Genomic DNA, 12108 nt, shown 5'->3' on the forward strand with positions numbered 1-12108 from the left:
TTTTAATAAATGACTTTAACGCTAGAAGGATAAGATGAAAAAAGAGAAGAAATTAAATTTTTTGCATACCTTAATCATAATCTTTGCATGCATGAGCAACCCTTAATAACCATCAAGTAATGGTGACATGAGTTTTTATAGGTAATCCATCACTAGCATGATTGAAATTTAATTAGTTAGGTTCTATGTTATAATCATTCGTTTCTAAAATTCAAGTTAATATGAAAATTAATTTCTAAGTTTCATATTTCGAGATTCCTTGTATTAAAAAAATAATTTATCGTGCGTTCACCTTAAATCATGGGTCTTCGATACTACCATTGTCAACTAATTAAGAAAAAAAATTATCAATGAAATGATATCGAGAAATAGAAGACCATCCATTGACAAATTAAATCATCCACAATTTAATTTCAAAATGTAACCTCTTTATCTCATGTTTTAATGATGGAGCATGATGAAAATTTTGTCCATAATTTTCAAACAGAATCAAAATATTTACAAATATAATTAGTTAGCAGCCTAAAAAGAATCAAATGTCTAATCAAGATATGATTAAAAGAGACACACAAGGTTTGATTATTTGTTTGCAAAATATGGGGCATTGTTAGAAAGAAAGTCAAATATAACAGCGTAAAACACAAACATATCTTATATAATGTTACAAACAATTAATATAATACACCAATCATATGAAATATCATCTCATTTCTTAAGATTTTGCAAATCAATTAAAGAAGTATATTCTACTTTAATTTGGTTCAAGCTTTTTAACCGGAGAAATGGTCAAATTTATCCTTATACCATATGTTATTGAGTAACTTTGTCTATCGTTAAATCTCTGATCTAATAGTATTCCCATCGTTCCAAAATGTCTTATTTTTTTCTCTTGACCCTAGCAAAGCTCAAATTTAAGGATAGTTTCATAAATATAAAACATTGAGCGATGAATTGGATATTTTTCTTGAAGAATTTAGATACTATTTCAAATTACTTAATTTTTATGATATTTTTGGCCTATTTGTCCTCACTTAAATAAATTATTTTGTATTTATCCACTTATAAAATTATACTGAATATGTTTATGTTATTGTTGTATTATAGGTAGTGACCCACCTAACACTCTACTGCATGCGTAATGAACGTTTTTAGAAATAGTCATAGCATAACGAATATTTGAAAAATAATCAAGTTCAATGAATGATTTTGACGTATATACTATGATACAAAAGTATAATAATTAAATAAAAACAAAGCAGCCCATATGGAACATATTGTTTTAAACAGTTAAATCCGATTTTTTAATGTGTTCCCTTACATGGTACACTACTATCGGGATAATTAATTAATAGGACCTTAATTATTTTTATACTTTACTTAATTAGTCGTATTAAATATTAAGTTAATAAACATATTTGAGTTTAGCAAACCCCAAACACATATTACTTGTTTTTGTATATTTATGTAGAGGATCTATCAGAAACAATTTGATTATTATGAGACAAAAATAAGATATGTGTGTATTGTAACTGTTTCAGACCTTATATATGAAATTACACTGAAATATATTATTATTGTTTAGTTGTTCTGATTAATTTAATCGACCAGACTTAACTTTTTCATTTTAATGGAAGCATTGGTGTCACTTTCTAGATTTCAGATACACTTCATCTTTAATAAATACTATATAGTTTCTCTTCCTTTTTTTTTTTTTTTAACTTTCTAAAAGCAATTTATTCACTAATTCAGACACATGCATATTATATATCCACAGTGTGGGTACACTCTAACATGAATAATTCAAGGAATTATATATACACATAGAAAAAGTGCAAAATTCAACAAATTATATATACATATAATGGGCAAGCAAAGAAAATGATTTTGCAACTAATAACATGGTATTGTTAGAAAAAATCTACGTTATTACTAAAGTATGTCTTCAACGCGTACTTCTTACGTTTGAACATATATAATTTCTTTTATTGAGCTAAACACGTAAAAATTCTGTTCAGATTAATAACTTTAACATGGTTGAAGTCAATATTCAAAACATGATGATGGCTAGCTAAATGTTGTGAATCACATCCCCAATTGTCCTCTTGTTCATTAGAAGTTGTCCCATATATATTAGCTTAAACATAAATTAATCATCATACCTTTTGATTTGATTGAGGTTGATTTTTTTCTTCTTCCAGAAGCAATTCTTATACGTTATTTATTAATTTTAAAACAAGTTTTTGGTATATATAAAATTTTATTTGTGCCAATTTATATGACATCTTTTTAATTTTGAGATTTAAATACGTGTATCTTTTATCATTTTGAGATTTAAATATTACGTGTATTTTTTATCATAATTTTTTTTATGTATCTTTTAAATATTTGAATTGGTAATTGTTGTGACTTACAATACTTTTTTACGGAGTTTACAAAATATATAACTTTCATTTCAAAAAATTTGAAGAATCCATGCACAAATTTTCGGTCAAACCTAAACTGTTTGACTATCAAAAAATAAAAAATGCCACATAAATTGAGACAAAAGGAGTGCTAGTTATGCAAAAACACAATGAGAGAATCATATATGTATATATATAGGAGAAACATAGAGAAGGTGATGTGACACCTCTCTATGGCTTTCATTCCTATTTATCTTTTTTATCCTTTTTTTGAACTTTCTTATTTTTTCTCCTCATTTTAAATAAAATTATTATTTGTATATAATTAATATTTTGTTGTAAATATATTATATTAATATGGATGTCCATAACTTCAAGATATAATTTCACCATTATGTGTAATAATACCCACACCTACACCATCTTCTCATTTATCTCCCACACCCTTACATTCTCAATAATTAATATCATGTTTATTGCTATCTTTTTGTATGCCTCTTAGATCAATATAAATAGAGGTCTTGAGGATGTGTTATGCACTTGAAGATTTAGAAAACATTTGAATATAGTTGGAAGAATAAGAAAATTCTCTCTTGTCTCTCTACATTTCTTGTCTATTTTCTCACTTATATTATTACTCTTTTTAGTTTTGTTTTACTACATCTTTTCATTCTTGAAAAGTTAAAATGTTATATCTAGTTGTATTTATCTTCACAAAAATAAATGTATTGACACTTGTATGCCTATCATAAGAGACTTGTATGCCTGCCTTCACATCTTTTGATATATTTTGTCTTCTTTATATATTTTATTCATAATATTTAATTTTAGATTAATTTCATTCCAATATTCATTAATCTTTTTGTATAATAATCAAACATTGAGGTTTTGCGTATTATCATATTTGTTCTAAGGAATAAAATTCTTCAAATAAATAAAAAATATCAAGTAGTGACACAAAGGGAATTAGTTCAGTTGTTATGCCTTTTTTGCTTTAGTATAGTATAAATAAAAAATATCATGTAGTGATACAAAGGAAAATTAAATTGTTATGCATTTTTAGCTTTAGTATAACATATAATTGTAGAAGTAATTTATTTATTTTTATACATTTTTTCCTCATCATATATTATTAGATCTCTGTTTAAAAAATCTCTATTGTGATGTCCTTTTAGTTCTTTACAATTCATTCACATATAATCGGAATGATAGTCTTACAAATTAATGCATTGAACATAATTTCAATCAAGTTTAATATTTTAATTTTTAATGAACGAAAATTCTCAATTAAATTCTTAAAAAGTAGATGATATGATCACAAAAAATATCCAAAAAAAAAATTCTTGAAATAGCTACCTATAGATTTTTTATCGTTTGCTCTGAAAGACTAAAAGTTCTTAAGAAAATTAATTATTAAAAAAAATATATACACAAGAAAAAGAGAAAAATTCACCACAAATATATGACACTCACATTTCAACTACTTAAATATCAAGAAGAATCATAGTTCAATATAAAATTTAATTGAGAGAAAAAAAGAAGAAAAAACAAAATTTCATGCATATGAGTTTTCTTAGTTCATGGTATTTAAGTATGATTATAGGAATTGTTAAAATAGTTATATTTTGTAAGACTTAAATGCGTTTTCATTTCTCCATAGTCATTAAGATATGTAATGTTTCTATTGTCTTTGAAAGGAAACAATTAAGCGTTAATGAAATTTATATATCTTGCCCATTAGCCTTTTCTATAAATTCTCAAATAGATTGAATATATTATTTTCTTTTTAGTATTACTTTATGCATTTAAGAATCTTGAAAACTTAAAAAACTTCATAACTTGATTAAAAAAATTGAATAGCATTACATTTATACCTACTCACCAAATGAATATCAACATTTCACAAAAAAAATTATTTAGCAGAAAAACGGATGGAAGTTATTTTTGTGTTTATATTCTCTCTTTTTTTGGAACAATACAATGAGATGTGTTTTTAAAGAAATTTCTTGATATCATGTTTTCATTTAATTATTTTTTGAGTAGCAAGACTAATTAAATAAGAGTAATTTTCACATATAACAAACATAAAAATTATATTTGTATGTTATAGCTATAATTTGCATAATTGCGCTCCATAGCAAATTTATGTTTGTTATGGAACTTTTGATTTGTATAATTTGCTAGAAACATCCAATTTATACAAATTGTTCAGTTTTGTATAAATTCATTTATATTGTAATATGTATAAAAAAATTTGTATTTGTATAATTATAAGTGTATAGGACGAAAATATATGTATTTGTGTTTGTATATACACTTTTCTCTCGCTTTATACAAACACAAACGTATTTTATACCGAAATGTATAAAATGCCTAATTATATATCGAAAATGACTGATTGTATACCAAATCAGATGGCAAAAAAATGGGATGTTTGCTGCGAATTATAATTAAAATAAACTATGACTATAGCATTTAATTTGAATTAATAGTTTGCTATTTCATACAATTTTCTCTTAAATAAATAGATAACTTAGTGAAGAAATATATAGTCAAAGGTCTACTAACAAGCTATTTTTATACATATTTTTTCATATTTACTTAAAACAAAATATATATAATGTTTTAATGTAACTTTTGATTTAGAATTTAAAAACTTAAGTTTTGAAAAAGACTTTTATGTATATTATAATTTCTTCTATTTAGATTATACGTTTGAAAGAAATATTGAAAATAAAATTGATTATATTTTTTGATGATTTTAATATTCGAGTATTAGAAAGAAAGAAAAAATAAATCATGAATTTGGTGGGCATTTGGCCATATATAATTAGAAATTAAATATTTTTCATTTTACTAGAAATTTTTAAAATCAGAGTTGTGTTTTGTTATATTTTTTTCACAAATGAGACAAAATAACATTTTATTTGAAATTCTAAACGTGGAGGTTTAATTTAAATTTAGTCAAAATTAATTTTTAAATCAATTAAATTTATTTCAGAAAAAAGACAGGTGATATAGTCTATTTCTCCGCGTGAAGCGCGGATAAGTTCACTAATTAATTATAAGTTGAATGAAACACATCTAAAATTAACAAGAATCCTATTACTCCCTCCATTTCTATTTATATATTACAATTTTAAATTTCACGTTCCTTAAGAAATTAGGTAAGTTTACCTTTGTATTTTTATCTAATGTTCTCTTGAAGTCAAGTTTTTAATAAATGAACTTAAATTTATTTATTTTAATTAATTAAATTGACCGTTGAACATGAATTAATCATTAATTTTTTCTATGTTGGTCAAATTCATATTTTCAAGGCTAATAACTATCAAGAGTAAAATAGGAAAAATAATGTCATTCATTCATTGATTTTATGAAATGACAAATATTAAGGATTTTTAGTAAGGACACATATATATAGGAACGGAGGAAGTATATAGATTGAGTGAATTAATAAGGAATAATTCAGCATGCCCTACTTAATTAATTGATTAATTAATTATCATCAACTTGCTAAATCTAAAAAATTGGAGGGTTAATATTTGTAATTGAGACATAGTGAAAATGCATGTATTAGAAGACTATAGTGATCACTTGAAAAAACACTGGATTTAGACGGAACACTTCATGGAAAGTAACATAATGAATTTAATTATTAAAATAATCATGGACGGAGCAAAGTAAAAATACATGCACTAACATGAAGAATTTTGATTATTATTAAAATAATCATGATGCTCCCATAAGGATAAAAAGAAAATTATTACTCCAATCAATATACATGCACACAAACAATATCGTAATTACATTAAATATTATTTAATTCTCAAGACATAAATGACAAGGAAGTTCTTGATTATGACTTTTCTTTTAAAAAAAAATCGGATTCATATTGAAGTTCAATAAATTTGAATTTGCGTTAGAAAAACTTATTCTTTCTGTCCCTAGTTACTATTTTTGAATTGACACACTTATTAAGAAAATAATAATTGATATGGAAAAAATCCTTTTGGCCAGCAAATTTGATCAGAATGGTAAAATAACATATACCACACAATTTTATTTCACCTTTTTGAACATTTTTACCATTTTAACTTTAATATCTTTTAATTAAAAATGGAAAAAAAGATCAGTTTATTTTAATAAAAAAGATATTATAAACTTTTTAATTTTCTGGCCACATTCTGGCCAAATTTTCTGGCCATTTAACATAACTCAATTGATATAGTTAGTTTATCATTTACCCCTATTAATTATAAAGTTGATGAATTAAAATTTAAAATTTTCAAGAAGTTCTACATTTTTCGAAGTAATAAATTAAGGGTATAATTAAGAATTTTCTTTTTTGACATTTTTTAATTTATCAAAATAAACAAATAATTAGGAACAACTAAAAAAAAATTAGACACAGATCAAGTACATCACAAGAATAACGGTACTCCCTAACAAAGTGAGTCTGCCTTCTTAATTAACTCATGTCTCAATTATTGCATAAAATCATGGGTATTCACGAAAACAATCCAAACATTAAATATTGTTTTTGTTAAAGTAAAGTGTTGCTCAATGTTCTTGGTAATCAAATGCCTCTCTCCAGCAATAGTTGTCACTTGTCCACTATTAACTTGTCACACATCTTAAAAAATAATAAATAATAAGGATAATAATATCCTTTGAATATACTAAATTTAATGTTGTAGAAAATATATTAAATATTAAATTGTATTTAATACTAATGGTAAAATAGACACAACATGATAAATTATCTCTTGATTTTAATTTCAAACTGGACAAATATTGTTAGACAACTATTTTTAATATAATAGACAGGTAAATATGGACGGAGGGAGTATAACATAGTTGTTATGATGAAAAGACGTAACCCGAAAAAATAAAGAATACCAAATTTCACGTGAAAACCCCCTTCAAATCGAAGGTTATAACCACTACGGGATAGTCGAGATCCGAATTGCTTCACTATAACAGTAAGAGGGTTACAAATATTCTCCTAAATGACTACATAACAATTGCCAAAACACAAAGAATCAATAGCTACACCAACAAAAGTAAATAAGAAGAAAATATTAAAATTCAACTACTATTCGGAACCTGAAACTGAATGTTATTGACCTTTAAATCCGTTCTTTACCGTTCAAATCAAAGACCAAGATGTTAGGAACACTCAGTAAATAACATAACAAGGTCTATGTCATTATATATTAAAAAAATATATAACTAACACCCCTTAAATCACGAAAAATACTTTTCTTAAAAAAGAATGAATAAATATATAAAATTATACTCACAAAATACTCATCAATAAAACGTCTGTTTCATGCCCACAATCTAAGTCCTCCAAAGACTAATTCTTTTGTGAATTAATAATTCAGCTAGTTCTGGTTCCAATCCAAATTAAAATCAGTTGGAGGTCGTGATAGAAGCACTTTTGTTCAACAGGTATGAATTGACATTTAAAAAAATTATAATGTCTACATAGTAAATATTTTTTTATATTTAATTAACTTAAGTATTATACACCTTAAAAACCAGACGCACTAGGAAAGGCAAACACAAGACACAAATAAACAATTAAGTCAAGGCACTAGCATACCCTTTTTTTGTTTAAAAGGTCTACTATTATTGGTATATATACGTATGAAATCAATTATTACTAAAAGATTCCTCGTTTGGTTTTGTTATGAGTTAATAGTAGAATTGTTTGTTATATTCCCTCAATTTCATTTTATATAATTATAAAAACGTTTTTTCCCTTGTACGTATCAAAAGTACTTCTTTTTAGGACTATTGAAACATATTATTAAAGACTCTTAAACAGCAAATTCAAAAATAAAATACAAATGAAACTTAAGAATGTGTCGTTTTTTGTGTTAGTCCTGCGGTTAAAAAAAAGATAAGGAGAAAAAACAATGACAGTAGTATTTTCTTATTTTGTTTGACAATCATTACAAATTCTCATTTCACTCTTGACAACATCAATCTTTTACAGCTATACAAATGATATCTATAAGATCAATTTTCTTTGTCACAATACATAAAAATGCTTTTTAACTTAGCCTTAGTTGGTATTTTTGTCCTCCAACATTAGATATACATAAATAGACATTTAAATTTGTATAAAGTTGAATAAATAGATGCACATGCTCTGTGTGACATAATGTACGTTCGATGCCATATAGGACCACAAATTGTAGGACGCGCCACGTAGAACAAGTGTGTCTACTCATTCAATTTTATACATGTTTTATTGCCTACTTATACACACTCAGAGTTGAAGGACATAAATGTCAATTGAGACCAAATTAAAAGATATTTTTATGTATTATATTGTACTATAGTCATAAAAATAATATAACATTCTACTATATATTTAAGATAGCAAGTTTCATTTTTAAAAAAATTTTTTTGTCCGATCAAACTATATTATATAAATTAAAAAAAATATATACAAAATGGAATAAAGGTGCATATTTAAAGGGAAATAATAATCTTTAAGACCACGTGTAAATGGTGTCATTCCTTCGATTGGCACCTATATTTAAGTCTTGACTAATTTTCCAAACTATAATTGTACTAGTTGAAAATGGAAAATATAATTTCTACTTCATCAACTCCTTCACAACCAAACACACTTCAAAAAATCCTTCAATATATAATCCACAATCGTCAGGAATGGTGGGTTTATGCCATCTTCTGGCAAGCATCCAAGGACGTTAATAACCGTCTCATTTTATCGTGGGGCGATGGCCATTTTCGCGGAACTAAAGATACAACAGGTTCCGCGAAAATAGGTCATAACCAATATCATCAGCTTCAGAAGAAATTTGGTTTCAATGGTATTAATGATACTAATAATAACGTTACGGATACAGAGTGGTTTTATATGGTATCTATGCCACAATGTTTCGTGGCCGAGGATGAACTCGTTGTACGAGCTTACGCCTCGGCCTCGCACATGTGGCTAGCTAGTTATTATGAATTGCAACTTTATAATTGTGAGAGAGCTAAAGAAGCTAATTTACATGGAATACGTACGATTGTGTGTATTTCTACTCCTAGTGGTGTTGTTGAATTGGGTTCCTCTGATGTTATTCAAGAAAATTGGGAATTTGTTCAATTCATTAGGTCTCTATTTGGATCAAACAATAACATGAATACGACTTCTCATCTACCCGTCAATCAAGGTACATATTTCAAGCTTATCTTTGATGTCGTTTTTGTTTGAATTGTGTGATCATTTCATTTGATCATTCTTTTTTAATTTATGTGACATATTTGAATCGCGTGAGACAAATATTAAAAAAAAGAAAAGAAGGCTTTTGAAAATTGTGGCATTAAACATGGTATAACATCACTGTTGATTTTTATTCTTTTTGCTTGAAAACGAAAGGATTTTATTTAAGAAAAAAAGGTCAAGAATATCCCTAATATTGAAAATGGCTAAAAAATACACGCATTCCATATTTTGGTCTAAAAATACCATCTACCTTTATTTTTATTTAATTGGATTCATTTACTAATTAATTAGTTGATTCTTTTATTTGTTCTAAAAGATAATTCTTTATTTATTCAAATTTTTAATATTAGCTCATTCCAAAATGTTTAAAATATTTTTAAAAATTAAATTAAATATTTATTGTATAAAAATAAAAAATAAAAAACTTATTTTTTTAGATTTTTTTTATAGATATTTTCCTCTACCTTTTGTTACCTTATTACTAAATTTCATCCGGATCCAATAATGGAGACCTACTACTATTACCATCAACAATGAAAGAGTACATTATTGTATCTTTTGAATAAAATAGAGGAAAATTGAGGGTAGTGTTTGCCATCATAAGATGGATTTCGATGTCCATGTATAGTGGTTCCTAGAAGAATAAAATAAAGAATTATTTATTATTATTATATGTTATTTATTAAAAATAAATTAAAGAAAACATCCAATATCGATATAATTAAATTTTAATATGATGATATAAATATAATTTAAAAAATTAATCAAAATAAATTAAAAGTTCAATCCACAAATTAAAAACATAAAGTAACCGTGTACAAAACGTAAAATAAAGTAAATAATTTATTCCGTAAAAATGAAGAGTAAATTTTTTATTGTGTTGTTAATAATAAGAATTTTATTCTTCATTTTTACACAATAGATTCTTTGTTTTATTTTTAGACTTAAATATTTTGGAATTAACAAATATTAAAAATTTGAATAAATAAGAAATTATATTTTAGAACATAATATAATTTACTTGCCATGATTACTGGCCATATGTGGATCCTTCGTTTTCCTTCTGTTTCTACTAATAGGACTGTTATTACATTAGCCTCCCGCGAAATGTGCTTTAGAGATATAAAAAATGAAAACCTATTTTAGCTCAATATTAGTCTCTCTATTTAGATTATACAACAACATGAGTATGGTTTCTCATCTACACATTAATCAAAGTATTTTGAGTGAGTTTGATTTTGTTTCCATTACATTATTATGCAATTTATCTCATTTGAAAGTTGATAAAAATAGTATAATTTTAATTATTTAAGTATATTATGTTTGAACACGTTCCTTTACACAAGTCTAATTCTTTTTTGACAGTCTCATTTATTTAATTACCTTATGTCTCAACAGTAACATTAGGAGATCATCATAAGGTTGCAAAATGTGGATCACCCCAACAAGAAGAAGATATAATAGTAAAGCAAGAAGTGGCTATCGGAAATCTATTATCTGAATCGGGTAATTCTGATTTCGAAAACGATGACTCTTCAACCATCAACAACATTGTCAATCAATCAATTAAACGAGCAAAGAAGGGTGATTCGAGCAATATAACACGAGAAATGGCTATGGATGTTCACGTAGAGGCCGAGAGAAAAAGAAGGGAAAAGTTAAACCATAGATTCTACGCTCTACGGAGCGTAGTCCCATACGTGTCCAAAATGGACAAAGCTTCATTGCTAGGTGACGCAGTTACTTATATCAATGAACTTAAAGCTAAAATAAAAAACTTAGAATCCAAATTAATCGAACCCCAGAAAAAACATATACTTATGGAACAACACGATTCTCATAGTTCGTCCTCCACTATTTTAACTGAACATGGGGCAAACAATAAGTCATTATTTTCCAGCAACGGGGCACGAAATGGGATGGAAATTGAAGTGAAAATTATTGGATCTGAAGGTGTGATTCGGGTTCAATCTTTGGATATGAATTATCCATGTACGAGATTGATGAACGCGATGAAAGAGCTAAAATTTCAGATTTACCATGCAAGTATTTCCAGTGTTAAAGATTTGATGCTTCAAGATATCGTGATTAGGGTTCCTGAAGAGTTTTTGAATGAGGAAATGTTGAAATCTGCTATCATCTCAAAATTAAGTGTTATTGAGAATTAATTAGTATGTATATATTAAGCATATAGTATAATTCTATGTAATTCAGATCATAATATATATATGTGTGTTTGTATTGTTCGTTGTTCGTTTAATAATTAGTTTGTATGTAATGGTGTGACCATCTCAAAAGCGACCTTTGTATGCTCTGATACCATGTTGTAGTGTGTAATCATTTTATCTAAAAGTTTAAGCTGTTAGAGAGAACACACTTTTATTAGTTGATGATATTTTCAACATAATGCAATTAACAATTTCAACCGATTGAATAGTACTAATATTGCTA

At 26.1% G+C, this 12108-nt stretch overlaps 1 protein-coding gene across 1 annotated transcript; it reads left to right on the top strand.

The window, feature by feature from the left end:
• The first annotated feature begins 9003 nt into the window (after window positions 1-9003).
• Window positions 9004-11825, top strand: LOC125814558 (transcription factor MYC1-like). The gene is made up of 2 exons (XM_049494020.1): window positions 9004-9604; window positions 11056-11825. The coding sequence occupies exons 1-2, from the start codon at window positions 9004-9006 to the stop codon at window positions 11823-11825; spliced, it is 1371 nt and encodes a 456-aa protein (XP_049349977.1).
• The last annotated feature ends 283 nt before the right edge of the window (window positions 11826-12108 follow it).

The sequence above is a fragment of the Solanum verrucosum genome, unplaced genomic scaffold, assembly GCF_900185275.1.
Source record: "Solanum verrucosum unplaced genomic scaffold, falcon-dt-bn FXZP01000268.1, whole genome shotgun sequence".
Taxonomy (NCBI): Eukaryota; Viridiplantae; Streptophyta; class Magnoliopsida; order Solanales; family Solanaceae; genus Solanum; species Solanum verrucosum.